The 22,906-nt window shown below is 41.1% G+C and overlaps 2 protein-coding genes across 2 annotated transcripts in view; both read left to right on the top strand.

Moving 5' to 3' along the window:
* Positions 1-17,318, top strand: part of LOC107565872 (caskin-2-like) — a 51,399-nt gene extending 34,081 nt beyond the window's left edge. The window contains exons 4-11 of the mRNA XM_016251157.1: positions 4,955-5,052; positions 5,485-5,630; positions 6,827-6,922; positions 9,270-9,400; positions 10,783-10,891; positions 11,062-11,170; positions 16,272-16,366; positions 16,977-17,318. Of these exons, the coding sequence (XP_016106643.1) occupies positions 4,955-5,052; positions 5,485-5,630; positions 6,827-6,922; positions 9,270-9,400; positions 10,783-10,891; positions 11,062-11,170; positions 16,272-16,366; positions 16,977-17,111 (919 nt within the window). The 3' untranslated portion in view covers positions 17,112-17,318. The remainder of the gene's footprint in view (positions 1-4,954; positions 5,053-5,484; positions 5,631-6,826; positions 6,923-9,269; positions 9,401-10,782; positions 10,892-11,061; positions 11,171-16,271; positions 16,367-16,976) is intronic.
* Positions 17,319-19,637: 2,319 nt separating this feature from the next.
* LOC107565871 (caskin-2-like) lies at positions 19,638-22,618 on the top strand. The gene is made up of 3 exons (XM_016251155.1): positions 19,638-21,317; positions 21,526-21,775; positions 21,925-22,618. Exons 1-3 carry the CDS (start codon positions 19,685-19,687, stop codon positions 22,019-22,021), a joined length of 1,980 nt encoding a protein of 659 aa, XP_016106641.1. The 5' UTR covers positions 19,638-19,684; the 3' UTR covers positions 22,022-22,618.
* The last annotated feature ends 288 nt before the right edge of the window (positions 22,619-22,906 follow it).

Genomic DNA, 22,906 nt, shown 5'->3' with positions numbered 1-22,906 from the left:
TACAGTTTGTGTGTGTGTGTGTGTATATATATATATATATATATATATATACACACACATACAATTTCTAAAAAAAACTATATTAAAATTATATATTTTTATTGATTATTTATTATTTTTTGAACATGTTTTTGTCAGATACACCCATCTAAAGGACGTTTGAGTTGCAACACTGACCTCAGCATGCATCATAAGCTTGTACTTTTGATTGTGAAAGATTTGCATGCCCAGGTCTGTTTGTAAAGGAGAAAAATGAAATGTGGGGTTTGGGGTGGGTGCAAATAATAGTGGTGTAGCGTTGAAGGTTTTGCTGGTCTGTGAGACAAATTAGTATTTGAGCTGCCTTTGACTTTCTGGGGAACTGTTGGGATTTGTATGGGGGGCGTTTCCATGGCAAACGTCCTGGAATGTTTGTGAATGAATGGCAAGGCCAGTGTGAGAGGGACTCTTTGGAGCCCTGTCCTTTGTCCACCGAGGGCAGCGCTGCCAGGACGCATCAAATCCGTCCTGACATCCCGAGAAATTAAGGCAAAAGTGGACAGGGCTTGTAACACAAGACCCTCGCTGAGTTCTGGGAACCTTTCTGAATTGTGTGTTTGTGGGTAAATCAACAACTGCTCGATATCACTGTGGGCAGCCATCGGACTGTCTGACCCGCTCTTGATATTTCCTGGGGTGCAAAACTGTGTTTTTGTCTGGTATGATGGCCAAATGCAGCCAACTCATGTAGATGAAAAACATTATATTCCAATTAATTGAACACGTTTCATTGTATGTGTGAAAATTTCTAATTATTAAGTACAGTAATTAAGGCTTAATGACATTTAATTGTTGCTGAAGATGTAAATATAAATCATTATTTGCTGAAAATCTTAGCATCTGACCTAGCTCTCCATGGCACATTCAAGAGAGAAGTATAGCAATACACATTTTTGGTGGTTTTGCATTATTTTTGAAGTTTGAAACATTTGGTCCCCATTCATCAAATTCTCCATATGTGACCCTGGAGCACAAAACCAGTGATAATTTTTTAAAGTTATACATCATCTGAAGGCTGAATAAATAAGCTTTCCACTGATGTATGGTTTGTTAGGATAGGTCAACATTTGGCCGAGATACAACAATTTGAAAATCTGGAATCTGAGGGTGCAAAAAAATCTAAATATTGAGAAAATCATCTTTAAAGTTGTTCAAATGAAGTTCTTAGCAATGCATATTACTAATCAAAAATTAAGTTTTGATATATTTACAGTAGGAAATTTACAAAATATCTTCATGGAACATGATCTTTACTTAATGTCCTAATGATTTTTGGCATAAAAGAAAAATCGATAATTTTGACCCATACAATGTATTTTTGGCTATTGCTACAAATATACCCCAGCGACTTAAGACATCTTGTGTGCATGCTGCTTGATTATGGCAAAAATCATAATCACAATGATTTTGGTCAACGTAAGTACAATTATTTAACACTATTAGAAATTGGAGATATGACCAAAATCTTAAATGTGTAATTTTATTTCTTCTTCACGAAAGCAATATATTTTGCTGGAACAAAAGTTCACTCCATAGTCTTCACTGTGAGAATTAAACATACATTGATTCTTATTAGCTACTAAAGCTATTCAGTGATTGTGTGATTAGAGTGATTTTCTCTTATTCTTTTGTTGTTTGATTCACATAAAGGACACAGCAGCAGGTTTATTAGGCACATTAAAGCACAGATTTAATATACTGACACATCCAATTTCTTGCTCTAATGGTTTATGTTCACTTAAGACATAACCGATTGTATTTATGTGAATACTTGCCAGAACTTTTTGTGGGTGTGTGTGTGTGTGTAAATGAAGGGTCGCAAACTAAAATCAATTAATCGCACAGCCCTAGTATGTGCCCCCAAATCATCAGTGTCCAGCATTTGGATGTGATTGAGGTAGTGTGAATTTTTTTCAACCCAGTTCCCTGCTAAAGTGGGGTCCTCTCCAGGTTCAGTGTAGGGATAACAAGAGAAACAAGCTGTCTTTACAACAATCCATCTCTTCTCACAGCTCCCAGTTTCTTTGAGTTTGTTCCTAGAAAGCTGATGGAAGTGTGTGTAGAAGTGTTGAAGAGAAGAGTACAGTCTCCTTCGCGAGAGAGAGAGCTCTTTCACAACACAGGTTTCTTTCAGCAGCTGCATCCCCTCGCAGGGCTTGAGGTCTGGTCATCAGCAGGTCAGGTAGAGCTACAAAGAAAGACAGCACAGACGAGTGATTGTACCACATACCCAAGAGCCCCACACCTCAAAACCTGACCCACATGGAATATGCAGACTTTTCATGCACTGTGATGACATCCATGTACTTCTGTAGAATGCATATAAAAGTGTGTTATCAAATAAATGCTTGTTGTCCAATGACCCCCATGATGGGGGATTCAACTCTGCGGAAAAATGAGTTGTGTGGGGCCTGTGCGGGCCTGCCTCATAACACACAGACAGGGCCTGAACTGACTCTTTTAACCTCCTCAAACCTAAATGTCTCAGTTGTGAGGGTGACGTTGCCCTCAGATTCTGGGGAGTTAAAAATGTGATGTTGTGCCATGGAGCCTCCAGCAGTCTCCATTTATTGCCTTAACCTGCCCTCTTGTTGTAGTGCCATGGAATGTTCTCCGACTCTGGAGATTTTTTTGTAGTAATTGAGTATAATTAATTTGACTTTAATAGAATCTTTTACTGGCAAACTACCAAGACCAGTGGAATTTATTTCTGGAACTTTCGTGCAAAGTCTTAATTTAAAACATGGGATACCAGGATTGTCTCTTCGAAGCAAGGACCTTACAGTGATCGAATCGGCCAACTTCTGGTTTCTAGTCCTGAGATTTAACCACTATGCCACATCAACCCCTTTCATCCTCAGCTTAAACTGTCGAATGAATTATTCATTTTCAGACCTTCACAGCTCTCATGCCATTCCTCATGAGTGTCAGTGTGAAGACACTTATGCGTCAAGCTGATTTACATCAGAGCGCTTCTGCTAAGCATGGCAAACTTTGTGTCCTGTGTGATTCAACACAATGGGAAAGTTTGACACCAGCTTGTGATTCCGAGGGTTGGAAGACCTTGCAGTTCCAGCTCTTCAAATGCATGGCCGGCAAAATGTTTGCCCTCAGCTGGAGTCTCAGTGTGTTTATGAAAATAATCAAATCGAGCCTTCATATTTATCCAGTCTGATGTATTTCCGCTCTGCTTGTCTATGTGGTCCCATTTCACATCTAATAGACATAGCAGTCAGCTCTGAGAGGCCATGGGTTCAGGAAATGAACAGCTCTTTTGGCTTACCCCATATGGATTGAGTAAAAGCATCTGACCTTCTGCTTTTCATGTGATAAAATGTAGAGCCAAAATAATATGCACTATAATAATGCACTACAAAATAGACCACAAAAGAGGTTCCACCATGATTCTTGATAAGACGAGTCAGGCATGTTGTGGGTTAAAATCCAGGAATAGGCAAAGCTTCCAGACTGACACTGCAGACATCTAGAAATTTAAAATTTGTTTCTTGCACAAGACTTCCAAAATCTTGTGAGCTGCCAATATAGGCAGCTGTTTAAGGCATCGTAGCTACTCAGGACAAAATGACTGTTCCCAGAGATTAAAAGCATGATTTCTCTGCATTTTAAGATGCCTTCTTTTGACCAAATTCTTAAGCAGCATTGCATTTATTTTTCACAAAGAAGGCAATCCCAGAATGCACTGCAAGGAACACCTATCCCCAATGGCAAACAAACCAAACTCTGCTGTAACTTGAGACTTCTAGAGTGTTCCAAAATGGTCCTTTACGAGGTTCTGGTAGAATGCTGAAAGCCTGGCTGAAAATATCACTGGATGGAATCATAATCTGAAGCTAAAAAAAAAATGTTTGTGGCTATCATACACTACACAGTTTTCTATATGACGTCTGTCAACTCGTCTCTTACTGCCCAAAATCTGCAGACTGGCTCTGATTTTTGGCAAATAGCATTGACTTGTCCAGGCTGCAAATTAGGCCAAGTGTTGTGTAAGTGTAAGCAGGGTTGCAAAAAAATTCCAGAAATTGTGTTGGTAACTGATAGCAAGGCAACTCACTAGGTTTACCCCTCATACATAAGATAAAAGAGTTGTTGTCTTAGTTTTACTGGATGCTTTCATGCACCCTGATGAAATGGTCATTGCTTAAGTAATGGCGGCAAAAAAGCACCACAGTGCAACTTGGCTTGTTCTTTATGGGGCCACTTGTGCCTCAAGTGACGGCTTCCTCTTCTAAAGTGATATGTTTGCAGCAATGGCTGTCAGTGAGAACTTCACTAAGACAAAATTCTGGAAGGAGATTTACATCTGGGACGTCTGAAGCATTTGAGGGGGGTGTTCGAAGACAGGCCTGTTACTCACCTGGGAGAGGTCTTGCTTTGATTTCGGCATGTCCTAACGTAATACATCCACCCCAGACAAGTAGCATTTTCATTTGTCATACTTCTGTAAACATCAGACCATACGAGGGTGTCTGTGCCCAGAGGACACTGTTTTTTGTTGTTGTCTGAGCTTGTACTGAAAAGAATATATCTCCCCCTTATTGCCCTATGTGTCTTTTTTTATTCGCCTCATGAAACCTTGTTAATTTCAGACTTTAGTCTCTAATTGTGCCACTGCTTGAGCAATACGAGGCACTTTTACAAGCCTTTGGTTTGTTGGCGATCTCACATCTACCGGGGTTTTCATTTTCCATTCTCTTTATGACCACACATGGCCTCAAGTGGGGAATGATGAAAGTGTAACTGTGTGCTCTGGTACCAAATTAAGCCGATAAAAGTTATCGAGCGGCTTCTTTATTTGGCCGTAGCCTGCATCTTTCCCAAAAGTATTGTTCTTTAGTTGTCAAAAGTTGCTTTTTCCACCATTCTCTTTAAAGTTTTCTGTTTGTATCCCACTCAGGTTTTCAGTGTTGCATCATGCAGCTCTCACGGGCACTACGGAGTTGCTCTCTCTGCTGTTGGAAGCTCAGGCTGTTGTGGACATCAAGGATAGCAATGGTTAGAACTGCCTCCTCATTACCTTCAGCTCTGCATTGAGTAAAACTATCAACTGGTTGTGATTTACTTGCATATTAATCCAAGACCTCAGTCTTTCTTTCTGTTTTCTTTCTTTCTGCACTCAAAAAAAAAAAGAAAAAGAAAATTCGGTCATCATTTACTCATCACCGTCAACTGCTTTGAATTAAATTCCTAAGCAATTTCTTAATTTAAATGCATTGGTATTGAGGTAGTAAACAGGATGCAGAATAATATGAATTTAAACGTGTTATCATATACCCAACATAGAGAGTATTTCTTGAAACATAAGATGGCATTCATTTGCATTCTAACTCATGCATTGAAATGGAGCCAATGCTTACATTTTGTTCAGTCTTGTACAGCACTTGCATAACTCTGCGTCAGAGATTTAATTAATGTTTTGCTCTGCAGGCATGCGGCCGCTGCATTACGCAGCATGGCAGGGTAAAGCTGACTCGGTGCTCATGCTGCTGAGATCAGGGGCTGCCGTTAACAACGCGTCTCACGACGGGCAGATTCCACTGCACCTGGCTGCTCAGTACGGACACTATGAGGTGGTGCGTATCCATTAGATCTGTGGTTCCCAATCATGTTCCTGGAGCTTCCCCAGCACTGCACATTTTGCATGTTTCCTTAATCAAACACACCTGATTCAACTCATCAGCTAATTGTAGAGACTCTGAAATGGGTGTGTCAGACAAAGGGGACATGCAAAATGTGAACCAGTGCGTTAGACCAGTGGTTCCCAACCCTGGTCCTGGAGGCACCCCAACACTGCATGTTTTGCATGTCTTCTTAATCAAACACACCTGATTCAGATCATCAGCTCATTAGTAGAGACTCCAAGACCTGACACTGGTGTGTCAGAGAAAGGAGACATGCAAAATGTGCTGTGTTGGGGTGCCTCCAGGACCAGGGTTGGGAACCATTGCATTAGACCAAACTCAGATGCTTCAAAACAGATTGCTGTGAACAAACATGTCACAAATGCTCCTGAACAAAGAGCAAAGCAGTTTAGCACTGTGGCTTAAATGGGCCGGTTTGAAAATGTTGTTCCAAAAGCACCCTGGGGAGACTAGCCAGTCCACTCCTGTTTGAGAAAGTGTTGTTCCATACATCACCTGTGAATCATCGGACATAACCTCATTGAAATGCAAAGAAATATGATATATGCATTGCAACATTAACAAGTGACCCCAGTGATGGATCAGAGATAATCTAATTATTTTCAGTCTCATGTCACATATATGTGAGCCTGGAGCACAAAAGCAGTCTTAAATCGCTGGGGTATATTTGTAGCAATAGCCAACAGTATGGGTCAAAATTATAGATTTTCATTTTATGCCAAAAATCATTAGGATATTAAGTAAAGATCATGTTCCATGAAGATATTTTGTAAATGTCCTACTGTAAATATATCAAAACTTTATTTTTGATTAGTAATATGCATTGCCAAGAACTTCATTTGGACAACTTTAAAGATGATTTTTTCAATATTCAGATTTTTTTGCACCCTCAGATTCCAGATATTCAAATAGTTGTATCTCGGCCAAATATCTGATCCTAACAAACCATACATCAATGGAAAGCTTATTTATTCAGCTTTCAGATGATGTATAACTCTCAATTTAGAAAAATTTACCCTTATGACTGGTTTTGTGCTCCATTGACAAACAAAGTTGGTATAAAAACATAATTCTTCAATTCTTTCTCTCTCTCTCTCTCTCTCTCTCTCTCTCTCTCTGTTTATCAGTCTGAGATGTTGTTGCAGCACCAGTCGAACCCGTGCATTCTAAATAAGGCTAAGAAGACTCCTCTGGATCTGGCCTGTGAGTTTGGCCGAGTGAAGGTCAGTGAGCTCATCTCTGTAGGGACTTATCAGTGTTTCAGTACGAGTGTGTTTGTGCTCATTCTTCATGTGGGATGTCATTCGTTGCATCACTGTCACTATGGTTACAGTGATCTCATAAATTACATCTGATGTGTGGGTAATCTCACAAAATCTGACAAGAACATGTCCAGGTCATATCCAAAATTCTCATCTCTCTCTCTTCTGCCCTGACTGTGATTTGTTTTCCCGTCTGTCTTTGTGTGTCATTCATTTACCGAGTGAATGAGAGCTCAGATTTCAGTAGCTGCTTTGTTTTACGTGTTCTCGCGCACACATGCCCAGTGGTGTGTGATTTCACTTCAGCTGTGTATTTAGGCCTTTTCGAGGTGTTACTTTAATGGCAGTGTGCGTATGTGTGGTATTTCATCAGCTGCTGTATTGAGGTATCAGGGTGCGGCTGAAGCAACTGGATAATGTCTTTCTTTCTCACCCTGCTGACGTGCAAGAAATCCACTCAGTACTGCCTGCTTAGGGTGTGCCTTTAAAATGCACACCAGTCTTCAGCATGATCTACGATTGCTTTCAATACACGCGAGTCATCATGTTTATGATTACAGATAGAAAAATCTCTTTTCTAAAGACATTCTATCCACCATTAGATAGAGTGGCAGACGTCACGACCTTGGCTTGCCTCACAACGTTTGGCTGCTGCAAAACATTTTTCCTTTTTGCATAAAGTTGATCTTTTTGTCTGCTCTCACTGTTTGCTTCGCTTCACAAACCCCAGTGCAAGTCTGACACTCGCCTTCCAAACTGTAGCAAATGAATTGAAGCGTCTACTCAGCTTTACTGACTCTACACCAGTGGGGACACACCATGTGGCCCAGATGTTTTCGGGTGTTAATGGTCGCTGGGACACATTAGTATGACCTCATGCTCACCTGTGAGGCCTCTGAGAGCCAACACTCACCTTCCCAAGAGCCCTCTGTGTGTGTGTGGATGATTTCATAACTCTCTCGTCTTCCCACCTTTTCCTTTTCAGTCTCAACACTTTAATTCAATAATCTTGCTCTCAGTTCAGGTCAGTGTTTGTAGCCTACCTGTGTACCATTTGTGACCCTGGAGCACAAAAGCAGTGTTAAGTGGCTGGGGGATATTTGTAGCAATAGCCAACAATACATTGTATGGGTCAAAATTATAAATTTTTCTTCTATGCCAAAAATCATTAGGATATTAAGTAAAGATCATGTTCCATGAAGATATTTAGTAAATGTCCTACTGTAAATATATTAAAACGTCATTTTTGATTAGTAATATGCATTGCTAAGAACTTCATTTGGACAACTTTAAAGGCGATTTTCTCAATATTTCGATTTTTTTGCACCCTCAGATTCCAGATTTTCAAATAGTTGTATCTGGACTCCCGCAAAATAGAAATATCTAGACATAAAATATCTAAAACAAATACATTGTTATTCATCTATTGCACAAAAGCAACATGAACTAATATAAAATATAAACAGGTGCAAGCGTACGCAGAGTTTCTATTTAGGCTATAACACGTGTTTGCAGCGTTGAGCAATGCAGTGCTGAAATGTGCGTGCTCACAAATCCTCTCATTATAACACACACGAATTGTAGACATTATGAAAGATTCATTATGCATATATTTATTGTGTTATAACAGATATTTGTGAGATTGCGATGAACTGAGATGTCTTTTAGAGATGATAAATGCAGCGCTCTTTGCTGGTATTCTGCCAAACCATGGCGTGCCGCTTGCTTTCGTTAAAGATAACAGTGTTCTGTGAATGTTGATGCTTTAATAACAAATATTTAACGGGAGCGTGTATATGCAGGGATTTCATACATTTCATGGAGAAAAAAGTAACGTAACTAGTAATGTAACTAATTACTTTTGAAATAAAGTCATCAGAACAGTAACGTGATTACTTTTATAAGAAGTAATCAGTAATTTGATTACATTTTCAGAGTAACTTGCCCAACACTGGGTGCAAAACAGTGTTATTTTAGAATTATTTATATACTGTAATACTATTTGAATTGGCTTTTATTTTAATTTTAGTTTAAGTTTTAGTAATTTTGTTATGTGCTTTCGTAATGCTTTTTATATATATATTTCTTCTCCAATTCATTTTTATTTCAGTTTTAGCTTTAGTCACTTTAGTACTACACATTACTCATTTCAATTAAGGCATCGTTTCTAATGTTTAAGTTCTAATATTCAATCGAATATTTATGTTTTTATTCGATTTCAATTACTGAAACACAGATTTTTCATAGTTTTAGCTAACAATAACAACACTGGTGCAAAATATGCCAATGATCTCTTTCTCTTTTGTAGGTGGCGCAGCTGTTGTTGAGCAGTAATATGGTTGCCTCTCTGTTAGAGGGAGATCGGAGAGACGGGTCAGACTCAAACTGTAACACTCCTCTGCACCTCGCCGCACGCAACGGACACAAGGACGTCATCCGGTGAGCTCTTGAAAACCTCTTGTGTGTGTAGCACATCTGTAGGCATCAGTCTCAGCTGTGACGCGCTGTCCTGTCTCTCTGGAGAGATGCGTGTGCCTCGGCTCTGCTGTGTATTTCCACTTCGTTTGATTCTCCAGCTCCAAGGTGTTTTCCACAGATGTTAGTACCGAAACACTGCTGATATAATGTAATAAATTGTGATTGGATGACCCACATTCGAAACCGATATGCACACCTGTGAATCCGCTGAATTCTGTATTGATGCGCCAAGTTGCATTGCTCATTCTTCAGATGAATGCAAAGAACAATAATACACCTCTGTGAGCCCATATAATGAAAGTGAATTTGAACTCCTTAAAAGCACATATGGTCATCATGATAATCCATTCAGCCTCGGTGTATAAATCAAGCCAGTCAAATCAGTGAAGCAATGGGTGTTTGTAAGAAAAATACAAATACTGAATGGAAGAAGACAGACAGCCGCAGCAGAGAGAAGAGATGAAAATTTGAATTTAACGACTTAAATATTCACCTCACGTAAAACTATGGAACGGCTTCAGAAGACTTGGAATATAGTGCATGAAAACTTGTGTCATTTTGAAAAAATTCATTTGTATAGAAGCCCATTTCTGCCACATAAGAAAGAAAATTCTTTGGTAAATCATAATGTTGAGATAAAAAGTCATAATTATGACATTAAAAGTCGAACTTTTGTGTTGTCAATATGGCTTTTTATGTCATATTTCTGACGTTTTGTCATAAATCACGCTTTGGTAAATCATCATTTTTTTATGAGGCTTCCATAGACATTCTCAACTTGTATGGTAAAAAATATTTCATAAATATTTAAATTAAAGATAAATGTTATATAATATCATGGCAGTATTTATTATATTGCATTTTAGTTAGGCTAATTTCAGTATTGTATCAAAGTAATGATAGTGTAATGAAAATGTTTGCATTATCATCAAAATAATGGCACCATGCCAAAAAGTAAAATAGAATGTGGAGATAATTTTCACATTTGTGCAGTGTGATTCATTTTTAGACCTGTGTGTGTGTGTGTGTGCGTGTGTGTTTCCTACGGCCGTCACACTAACAGATCCCATCCTAATGCCTGGCATTTCCAGTGCAGCACTGAAATTCCATCCAGCATTCCAACAAATGAGCATCTCTGATTCCAGCTGGTGTGTGTGTGTGTGTGTGTGTGTGTGTGTGTGTGTGTGTGTGTGTGAATTCCACAAGTCTGTGTGTATTACAGGCCCTTCAGTATGTAAATATAACACAGAATGCTAAAGAGGATGTCATCTCCTCTCTGTGGAGTAGTAGTAGGCTACTGACAACAGTCCATTCATTGAGTTTCCATCTCTCTCTGTCTTCAGGCTTCTTCTGAAAGCAGGTATTGACATCAACAGAACCACTAAAGCTGGCACAGCGCTCCATGAGGCCGCCCTCTATGGGAAGACAGAGGTAGTGCGGCTACTCCTGGATGTAAGTTCATCTGGTTTTTGGAGACAACTCTACTACAGGGGTCGCCAACCTTTCTGACAATAAAGTGGCTTTTTACTAATATGTTTATGTCCCTTTTCCACACTGACTGTGCTTCTGCTAATGAACAGACAGCATTTACCCATCCTAATGTTTGTTTCATATGACGGCAGAATGGGATTGATGTCAATATCCGTAACACTTACAATCAAACAGCCCTGGACATCGTCAACCAGTTCACCGCATGCCACGCCAGCAAAGACATTAAGCAGCTCTTACGAGGTGAGATGCAATCTGACATTTATTTATAAACTTTTTATAAAATTATAAACTCAGGATTATATAACCTGCTGCTTTCTCTGGCTAGTTTTGAGCACATGAAAAAGACAAAAGACATCTCCTGTGTGTGTTTGTGCAGATGCATACCACAAATCTGTGGGGCCCTCCTATGAAACATAAGACGGGGCTCCACCCACAAGTACTGACGTCATATGTGAACATTTCTATCAGAATGAAATGTTAACAATGACAATCATGTTATTTTGGGCAATTTAGCTTTCTGTTTAGTACCCTTTATTAATTCCCTTTGTAAATGTGGCCTTTAAGAATGCACCTTTTTTAACGGTATCATGCATGATTCCTGCAGGCATACTTTTTAAAATGTAAACTGTGCTTCACACAAAATCCACGAGGTGATGCATGGGCTTGCTTGGGTTGTGTTATGAACTGTGTACTTACACAATTCAGAATGCAACTAGTGGAATCAACTTTACTTCCACAAAAGCCAAATGAACTCTGAAGTCTAGTGTCAACAGACTCAGTCCACACTAAAAGCTCTTAGTCTTTGTAAACACACTATATATATATATCAGTGACGCATGTCCTGGACATTAATGAGTGGGAATGTGAAACATTTCATGTGTGATCTTAATGCATTCTGTAACATCTGCAATATTTATTGCCGTTTTGTACGGGTGGATATACTGTAAATAAATATTTGAAGTGACTGTTGATATGAGACACTCATTCTGTTTGTGTCTTTGAACTCAGGCAGTAAACAGACAGCTCTTATCACAATGAGCACAGACAGGCCCGTCTGCTTTAACCAGCGCCGCTCTGTGTGTGTATGTGGGCCACCACGCTTCCATAAACCTCTGGCAGACTTGGAGAGTTAATTATTGATTCAGTGAGTCTGCTGTGTGTCCGTGTGCCAGCACATTCCTTCCACTGGAATAAAATCACAGAAATGACACGCTGGGACATTTTCAGTGTCCCCGTAATTCAAAAGGCTTATAAATAATTCAGAATGAGTTTTTTTGAAAATCTAAAAATGCAGAAAGTTTCCTGTGAGGGGTAGGTTTAGGGGTAGGGTTGGTGTAGGGCAATAGAATATACGGTCTGTACAGTATAAAAACCATTACGCCTATGGAGAGTCCCCATAAACCATAAAAACAAACCTGTGTGTGTGTGTGTGTGCGTGTGTGTTTCCTACGGCCGTCACACTAACAGATCCCATCCTAATGCCTGGCATTTCCAGTGCAGCACTGAAATTCCATCCAGCATTCCAACAAATGAGCATCTCTGATTCCAGCTGGTGTGTGTGTGTGTGTGTGTGTGTGTGTGTGTGTGTGTGTGTGTGTGAATTCCACAAGTCTGTGTGTATTACAGGCCCTTCAGTATGTAAATATAACACAGAATGCTAAAGAGGATGTCATCTCCTCTCTGTGGAGTAGTAGTAGGCTACTGACAACAGTCCATTCATTGAGTTTCCATCTCTCTCTGTCTTCAGGCTTCTTCTGAAAGCAGGTATTGACATCAACAGAACCACTAAAGCTGGCACAGCGCTCCATGAGGCCGCCCTCTATGGGAAGACAGAGGTAGTGCGGCTACTCCTGGATGTAAGTTCATCTGGTTTTTGGAGACAACTCTACTACAGGGGTCGCCAACCTTTCTGACAATAAAGTGGCTTTTTACTAATATGTTTATGTCCCTTTTCCACACTGACTGTGCTTCTGCTAATGAACAGACAGCATTTACCCATCCTAATGTTTGTTTCATATGACGGCAGAATGGGATTGATGAACTCTACTACAGGGGTCGCCAACCTTTCTGACAATAAAGTGGCTTTTTACTAATATGTTTATGTCCCTTTTCCACACTGACTGTGCTTCTGCTAATGAACAGACAGCATTTACCCATCCTAATGTTTGTTTCATATGACGGCAGAATGGGATTGATGTCAATATCCGTAACACTTACAATCAAACAGCCCTGGACATCGTCAACCAGTTCACCGCATGCCACGCCAGCAAAGACATTAAGCAGCTCTTACGAGGTGAGATGCAATCTGACATGTATTTTAAGACTGTACTGACTGTATTTGATCTCCTTAAGCTGTCTTGTGAACTGTAGTGTGTGTATTTGTGTCTAACAGTGTGTATGTGGAGTGTGTTTGTGTTCATGCTGCATATACACACAGTATATGGGAGTGTGTACATGGTGAAGTTTGTTTGTGTGTGTGTTTGGGAATGACCAAACGTTTAAACTAAGGATTATATAACCTGCTGCTTTCTCTGGCTAGTTCTGAGTGCATGAAAGAGACAAAAGACATCTCCTGTGTGTGTGTTTGTGTGCAGATGCATACCACAAATCTGTGGGGCCCTCCTATGAAACATAAGACGGGGCCCCACCCACAAGTGCTGATGTCATATGTGAACATTGGTATCAGGATGAAATTGTAACAGTGACAATAATGTTATTTTGGGCAATTTAGCCTTCTGTTTAGTACTCTTTACTAATTCTCTTTATAGCTGTGGCCTTTAAGAATGCACTCATGTTAACGGTATCATGCGTGATTCCTGCAGGCATGCTTCTTAAAATTTAAACTGTGGTTCACACAAAATCCACCAGGCGATGCATGGGATGCATGGGCTTGCTTGGGTTACGTTATGAAGTGTGTTCTGACACAATTTTCACAATGCAACTTGTGGAATTAACTTTACTGAACTACACAAAAAACAAATGAACTCTGAAGTCTAGCGTCAAACAAAAAGTCTTTGAAAGCTCTCTCTCTCTCTCTCTCTCTCTATATATATATGTTAATGTGACACATGTCCCTGACATTAATGAGTGGGAATGTGCAACTTTTGACATGATCTTCATGCATTCTGTAACATCTGCAGTATTTAATGCCGTTTTGTACAGGTGGATATAAATGAATATTTGAAGTGAATGTCATGTCGTCTTTGAACTCAGGCAGTAAACAGACAGCTCTTATCACAATGAGCACAGACAGGCCCGTCTGCTTTAACCAGCGCCGCTCTGTGTGTGTATGTGGGCCACCACGCTTCCATAAACCTCTGGCAGACTTGGAGAGTTAATTATTTGTGTGTGTGTTTGTGTGCAGATGCATACCACAAATCTGTGGGGCCCTCCTATGAAACATAAGACGGGGCCCCACCCACAAGTGCTGATGTCATATGTGAACATTGGTATCAGGATGAAATTGTAACAGTGACAATAATGTTATTTTGGGCAATTTAGCCTTCTGTTTAGTACTCTTTACTAATTCTCTTTATAGCTGTGGCCTTTAAGAATGCACTCATGTTAACGGTATCATGCGTGATTCCTGCAGGCATGCTTCTTAAAATTTAAACTGTGGTTCACACAAAATCCACCAGGCGATGCATGGGATGCATGGGCTTGCTTGGGTTACGTTATGAAGTGTGTTCTGACACAATTTTCACAATGCAACTTGTGGAATTAACTTTACTGAACTACACAAAAAACAAATGAACTCTGAAGTCTAGCGTCAAACAAAAAGTCTTTGAAAGCTCTCTCTCTCTCTCTATATATATATATGTTAATGTGACACATGTCCCTGACATTAATGAGTGGGAATGTGCAACTTTTGACATGATCTTCATGCATTCTGTAACATCTGCAGTATTTATTGCCGTTTTGTACAGGTGGATATAAATGAATATTTGAAGTGAATGTCATGTCGTCTTTGAACTCAGGCAGTAAACAGACAGCTCTTATCACAATGAGCACAGACAGGCCCGTCTGCTTTAACCAGCGCCGCTCTGTGTGTGTATGTGGGCCACCACGCTTCCATAAACCTCTGGCAGACTTGGAGAGTTAATTATTGATTCAGTGAGTCTGCTGTGTGTCCGTGTGCCAGCACATTCCTTCCACTGGAATAAAATCACAGAAATGACACGCTGGAGAGGTTCAGATGGCGGGACCTCACTAAACTATTTTTAGGAACATTAAAGGGATAGTTCACCCAAAAATGAAAATTCTGTCATTAGTTGCTCATGTCGTTCCAAACCCGTAAGACCTCCGTTCATCTTCGGCTCTCTGACCCTCCCATAGACAGCAAGGGTACTACCACGATCAACGTCCAGAAACGTAGCAAGGACATCAGTAAAATAATCCATGTGACATCAGGGGTTCAACCGTAATTTTACGAAGCTATGAGAGTACTTATTGTGCGAAAAAAAAAAAAAACTTTATTCAACAATTCGTCTCCTTCGCGTCACCCTAGCGCCATTTTGGAGAGTATCCACTGAACGCAAACAGCGTATGTTGTTCTATGTCAGCTGCGTCACACGGATACGTTGTTTTACGTTCAAATCAAAGCACAAACAACGTAGAAAACGTATCCGCGTGACGCAGCTGACATAGAATAGCATACGCTGTTTGTGTTCAGTGGATACTCTCCAAAACAGCACCAGGGTGATGCAGATGGGACGAATTGTTGAATAAAGTTGTTGTTTTTTTTCTTTTGTGCACAAAAAGTATTCTCGTAGCTTCGTAAAATTATGATTGAACCCCTGATGTCACATGGATTATTTTAACGATGTCCTTGCTACATTTCTGGATGTTGATCGTGGTAGTACCCTTGCTGTCAATGGGAGGGTCAGAGAGCTCTCAGATTCCATCAAAAATATCTTAATTTGTGTTCCGAAGATGAACGAAGATCTTACGGGTTTGGAACGACATGAGGGTAAATAATTAATGACAGAATTTTCATTTTTGGGTGAACTGTCCCTTTAAGCTATTAATATTCTTGCATTTGCATGTTTATAACAATTTTCTCAAACAAATCCTCATAAATAAAAAATATAATGGGGAAAAGTACTTAAAAAAATAATTAAGAAAATCAAGCACTATACATTACAGTAATAGTTATATAATTTAATATTATAATTTTGTGTCTACATTTTTTTTTTTATTAATTTGTTTATGTTTTTTATGTTTTTGGACAGTTTCATGAGATTTAGCAATGTATTGTAATGTACAGTATATGGTATCTAACTCTCTGAACTGTGAATTTCTGGTGTTTTGATTCAACAGATATCTGTGTGTGTGTTTTCAGAAGCTACAGGAGTTCTTCAGGTCAGAGCTCTGAAAGACTTCTGGAATCTTCACGACCCCACGGCCCTCACCATACGCGCCGGTGACGTCATCACGGTACGACCGCTTACCTGACTTCATTAAAGCTCTTCACAGTCAATGTGTGTGTGTTTCTCTTAAGTACTACACCAAACCCCTGTGTACCTAGCCAGTCTATTCAACTAATGTTTCAGAAGCAGTTTCGCTTGAACCGAGGCCAGATTTTTCTCTCTCTTTCTCCTTCCACGAGTTCTTTCTGTTCATCGCCTTGGTTTTTTGAGGGCGCTAAAGATACACTCACAAGTGTTTATTTGTGAACTCGAACCAAAATACATTTTCACACAGCATTGTTTCAAAGGAAATTGTGGGCAGAGTATAAGTACAGTTTAAAGGTCGTTTACTGGTGGGTTTAGAGATGTATTTCATGAGCTGAATGTTCTCGCTGCTGTTTTGTTGTTGGGCCTGAAGCTATTATATGCGTGTTTGCTTAGGGTGGGCGGCTGGGGTTATGTTATCTAACTTTCAAAAGCTTTCAGATCATGCATTGTCTCTGAATTCCCGACCTCCTCCTCTGTTTTGACTGGTTGTCAAGGACGGGAAAAACTGTTGGATTAAAATCCAGCGGGTTGGGTTTGCAGCAGTTTTGGGTGAGATCACTGTGATGGCAATGCTGTGTTGTGATTGGCAGGTGATAGAGCAGCATGTGGATGGACGCTGGAAGGGCCACATTCATGACACCCAGAGGGGAACAGACCGAATTGGCTACTTCCCCCCCTCCATAGTTGAGGTCATCAGCCGACGCTCAGGTACAATAATCACCTGAATTTTAGCAGGTTGACCAAATTTTTGAAGCTTCACAGGCCGTGGTCATTATATGTTTTTGTTTGATGGATTTTATTACAGCCATTAACCCTGCCAATAACATTGTTTCCTTTACTGAATCAGTAACAGGCTGACAGATGTAATCTAGACTTGTCTATGTCTTCCATCCCACTGCTTCCCATGTAATAAATGTTAATCTCTAACCTCCATCCGCTTGCATTAAAGGAACACTCCACTATTTTTGAAAATAGGCTCATTTTCCAACTCCCCTAGAGTTAAACAGTTGAGTTTTACCGTTTTTGAATCCATTCAGCCGATCTCCGGGTCTGGCGGTAGCTTTTTTAGCTTAGCTTAGCATAGCTCATTGAATCTGATTAGACCGTTAGCATCTCGCTCAAAAATGACCAAAGAGTTTCTATATTTTTCCTATTTAAAACTTGACTCTTCTGTAGTTACATCGTGTACTAAGACCGACGGAAAATGAAAAGTTGTGATTTTCTAGGCCGATATGGCTAGGAACTATACTCTCATTCCGGCGTAATAATCAAGGAACTTTGCTGCCGTACCATGAGGGCAGCAGACACAATGATATTACGCAGCGCCACTGAATGATCTTATGTTACAAGTAATTGGGAAAGGAAGCAAATGGAAAGGTTTGGTCAGTAGGCTATTCAAATGCATTCAACCATATGAGCTTCTACACTACAAAAGCAATCAGTTTAAATGCTTTTTTGACTACCTCTGGAAGTGGTTGAATGTGGATAAGCTCAAAACATTTTAGACCCCATTTACACTTGTATTTAACATTGTCCAGTTGTGATTGGATCGACAAAAAAAATCTTAAGACCATGTGCAAACAAGGCCTAAAGCTATTGATGCGAAACTGAGTCTGTTTGACATCAGAGATCAGTTGGTCTGAAATCACTTTTCTGAACTCTCTAGCACACCAGTGAATGGGTACACGTGTGTCCTCGCTACACATGGTCTGGTACATTTCACAATGGGTATGAACGCAATAGGTATGATTATAATGTAAATAAAAACTACTGTAGGCTTTCCAGAGTGAAACAGGATAAGACAAGAACCCGGTTTTGATATTATATTATATCATTAGTCATCGACAGTCATTGGCAGTTGGGGCAAATGGTTGATTATGGACCCTAGGTGGGCCATTGGTTCTTCGGTACGACAGAAAATAGAAACACTGTCTTTGCATATAAACACCATGCAGTGGCACACACTCATCTGAAGCCCTGGGACGCACACACCCTTATTTCCCGCCCACAAGACTGAGGTCAGTGGCCCAAAAAGTGTTTGTGTCCGCTAGGTGGGCCTCCCAGCAGTCTGTCCCAGCACATGACCCCCAGCTTGGAGGACGTGTGGGTTTTGCGGAACTCCTGTGCTGGTAAGAACCGCTGCACTCCGCTCCTCTGAAACGCTCCTCCCCTGTGCCCCCTACTGGCTGTCACCCCCTCCCTGCTGCAGACAGACCCTCTGATTGGCTGGCCTGTCAATGGTCTTTAGCGTCCCTGTTAGCACACCTGCCTCCCATTCCAGAAACGCTGGCTCCAATCCCACTTGGAGCGGGGTGAGTAGAACCGGAGGGGTTACATTGGTGCCATGACCCGGATGGGAGTGAGGTTTAAGGGGGTGAGTATAACGGACACCAGCTTGTAAGAGCTCTGCATGTAGAACTCACTCCCCTGATCTCAAGTGGCACACTACAGGCTGAACTCTTTAGCATTCTTGCTAACGTGCCTGACTCCCATGCCGGAAATGCCAGCTTGAATCCCGCTCGGAGCAGGGCAAGTAGAACCAGAGGGGTTACATTACTTGAAAATGTTTGTTGGATAAATATTGGTCTTGTGTACAGCAAAACCTGCTTTCACACTAAAGCAAGCCAAACTAAAGCAAGCGTAATATGTAAGAAAATTATTCTTTTGAATTGGTTCTTTTAAATGAATAGGTTGTACTTGTTCACACTGGTTCGAATGATTAATTATTAGAACAGAATTTGAATGATTGTTTAAAAACCCTTATCTAGTGGTCATTAACAATAGACAAAGCCACGAAAAATTGATGACACATGGGTCAAAAAGTGTGGAAACCCTATATACACTTCACCCTCCATCCATCTTGTAACATTTATTTATTTAACACTTTATAGTGTATGATAGATTTAAAGCAAGCAGCTTTAGTATTTAACATGAAAAAAACAGTGTCAGTGTCACTTTCAGTTAGAGTTACAACTTGACTTTCTGCTAGGCCATGACCTTGACAAGGACATTTTCATTTTTATTCCTCTGGGCTGATTCTGAGTAGTCCCGCCCACATTTAAATCTGATTTATGATTAAATATGACTTTTCCAAATGACTGTATATTCAGTGTCAAATATGGCCTGAGACTGTGTAGGTCACGCAACATTAAATGTATGTATGTTTATGTATATTTATATGTATATATATATACTGTGAAGTATATCCTGTTGTGTTAAATTCATGTGTGACACGTACAGTAAGTGTTCAAGTCAGGTGAATGTGTGTGTGTCTCTAACAGGCCATCAGAAGAAAATTATGCTTGCAGTGAAGAAGTTGTGTGATATTCATAAGGCTCTTCTGCAGGCAGAATCGGGGCAGGGCACACTGTGGCGCAAAACCCCCGCAGCCCTGGACTTGGTCACTATTGAGCCACCTCCTGAGAGCCCCGACCTCCCCTCGCCCCACACGCCCAAGATGATGACTTTCCAGGACAGTGAGCTAAGTACTGAGTTACAGAGCGCCATGTCCTCCCACTATAGTGGCTGTCAGGAAGGGCTGGCCATCAAGAACGCAGTAGGAATGTCTTCCAGTCAGGAGAGCATTGACACACGCTCTCGAGGCTCCGGACGCTCTCAGGAGCCCCCCAGCACACCGTCCTCCACTTCTGCTGCGACCCCTTATAGCGGCTCCCGAGAGAGTTTAACCAGCCCAGACAGCAGTCCTGTTAAAGAGCGTAACATTCCAGAAGGTCGTGACCAGGTCCCACGTCCTCAGCTACCACAGCAGCTGCCATTCAGTGCGTCCACAGGCTTTAAATACCCCACGGTGCCTGCCAAACCCAAACTGAGCTCTGCTCCTTCTCCACAAGGCTCTCCTGCTCACAAAACCCTTAATTATCCACGTTCACAATATAACAGTGCCACGCTTGACCGTCACTCTCCTAATGTGACTAAGAAGCGCACACAGAGTCTGTCCCGGTATGCTTTGTCGGATGGTGAACCAGATGAAGAGGATGATGAAGCAGCTCATCTAGCCAGCATGGCCATGCCTTCGTATGCCACTCTGAGCCGCAAGCCTACCCGTGGCCAGCTGGCACGGCTTCAGTCTGCCCCCGAGCAGTCCGTCAGCCGAAGCCACTCTTTTGTCATTAAGGCTCGACGTAAAGGGCCTCCTCCACCACCACCTAAACGCCTTAGCTCCGTCAGCAGCAGCAGCAGCACTAGTGTTGAAACTGTCTCTGACACTCCAGCATCACCTTCTGGAGGAGCTGAGAACGGCAGATCCGGGACCGTAAAGAGTATTGCAGCTGCATTAGAAACAGTTCTACCTGTGCCTACGGTGGAGCTCCTTCCGAAAACCACTACAGCTGTTTCCAGTACCAACGAAGGGTCCAGACACAGACCTCTGAGTCAGAGTGAATCCAGCCCAGTACCCTCCAAAGCAGATACTGATAGAGCGACAAAGTCTGACTCAGAAGAGGAGGATGCAACAAAGGATTCAGGCCTGGAGAGCTCATCCTCGCCTCAGAACAGCTCTAATGAGTGCATCCCTTTTGCAGAGGAAGGCAACCTCACTATCAAACAGAGGCCCAAAGTTGGCGGGCCTCTGAAGGCGGAGACCACTTCTGAGTTGCCAGAGAAAGCCAAACCAGCCAAAACCCCTGAAGTGCCAGAGTTCAACCTTAAAGAGTCAGACACAGTGAAGAGACGACAAAAGCCAAAAGAGAAAGAGCAGCCAAACCCAGCGTCCGACAGCAGTGCAGACGGCGCGTCAGTTTTAGAGACTCAGGGCACGGTGAAGCTCCGCATCAGTGAAACAGATATGAGTCTGCCATCTGTGGAGCTTCCAACCAAACCAGTGAAAGCACCTCCAACTCTTGCTCCCAAACCTCCCAGTCCCCTGAATCCAACACGGCACGCCTCTAAACCAGATCCTGCTCCTATAACAGGTACAGCCTATAGATACGAATAAAGCTTGTCAGCTTTTTTTTTTTTTTGTAGGTTTGACAAATACTGCTCTGATTTATAAATGGTATAATTTGGTAGATTGTCCTTAATACATTAAAGCTATGAGCAGCAACATTTTGCTAGTAAGTTACAGTATATGCAGAGGACTGTAACTTTTGCATTTATTCGTGATTCTTGTTCTGTCTGCAGCTGTCGGCTCTAGCGTGACACTGAGTGTTGTACAGAGTGTCGCCTTTGCAGGACCTCATTCTCCAATCCCAAACTCCCCCTCGCCAGAGAACACGGTTCAGAGTGCGATATCAGGAAGCCTCCAGGCTCTGATGGAAGGGGACCAAGGGTCAACAATGAAACATCAGAGGCTGGAGAAGGCCAGCTCATCCCTGGAGGAAGCACTGAAGGCTGTGGAGAGAAAACTAACTCTGGAGAACAACAACGTGGGGTGAGAGACATTCTCCACCAGCTTCCACACTTACAGGAATAAATCTACAAAAATGATTTTGTTTTTGTTGGGGGATTATCTGAATTTTTCCTTTAAATGGCATGGTTTTAAATAGTCACTAATTTATTTACCCACTGTGTCTCTTTTAGCGTTTCTCCCGTAGTGAAGTCTGCAGGGAACATCCTGGATGACATCGGGAACATGTTTGATGACCTGGCTGATCAGCTAGATGCTATGCTGGATTAAAGATTCTCATGGATGGAGCTGTTTATTTTTTTGATGACCCAGAAACAGGAGGGTAGAGATCTACGTATAGCAGCATGGTTTCGTATCATTCAGATGGAGATCAGAGATGAACTCTTTAACACAAAAGTGGGAACCTCCACTGATCTTCATTTATAAGGACCACACAGATATTTATGGACCAGTCTTCTGACTAATGTCAGTCTAGATGTCATCTATATTTGTTTGTTTATTGTAATTCCAGCGGCTAATCAATCAGCATATATATTTGTTTTTCTTGTCCTGTCATTGTCTTTTTGGGCTGAACTGTGGACTGAACTGTGACCCCAATGAACTTTACATGACGGACCCAGATAAAAGAAATGCACTTAGGAGAATCATTCCTAAAGCAATATAGATTTCAAAACACTACACTGATTCAAAACATTTCTAGAAAGACTAATGGGATAGTTCACCCAAAAAGTGACAATTCTGTCATGATTTACTCACCCTGCCTTGCTGTGAGACTTTTGAATAAACTTTATGCTGCTCTTTTCCATACAGCAATAAGTTATAGTGACCTGCTGTCAAAACAAAATAACACATGATGACAATTTTCATTTTTTGAGTGAACTGTTCCTTCAACATATTTTCAATTTTCAAATTTTCAAAGCATTTTAGCTCTAAACAAGTAGCTTGTGATTTATCCATTTCAGCAGGTAAACATATTTATGGACCAGTCTTCTGACTAATGTCAGTCTAGATGTCATCTATATTTGTTTGTTTATTGTAATTCCAGCGGCTAATCAATCAGCATATATATTTGTTTTTCTTGTCCTGTCATTGTCTTTTTGGGCTGAACTGTGGACTGAACTGTGACCCCAATGAACTTTACATGACGGACCCAGA

Source organism: Sinocyclocheilus grahami, unplaced genomic scaffold, assembly GCF_001515645.1.
Source record: "Sinocyclocheilus grahami isolate Dianchi unplaced genomic scaffold, SAMN03320097.WGS_v1.1 scaffold1032.1, whole genome shotgun sequence".
In the NCBI taxonomy this organism is placed as follows: Eukaryota; Metazoa; Chordata; class Actinopteri; order Cypriniformes; family Cyprinidae; genus Sinocyclocheilus; species Sinocyclocheilus grahami.
Note: the sequence above shows the minus strand (reverse complement) of the source record. Positions and strands in the feature narration are given on the sequence as shown.

Coding starts and splice junctions, on each gene's coding strand:
- LOC107565871 (XM_016251155.1), top strand. CDS start 19,685: ATGCTTGCAGTGAAGAAGTTGTGTGATATTCATAAGGCTCTTCTGCAG. Junction 21,318..21,525: donor AGATCCTGCTCCTATAACAG/GTACAGCCTATA, acceptor TTCTGTCTGCAG/CTGTCGGCTCTAGCGTGACA. Junction 21,776..21,924: donor CTGGAGAACAACAACGTGGG/GTGAGAGACATT, acceptor TGTCTCTTTTAG/CGTTTCTCCCGTAGTGAAGT.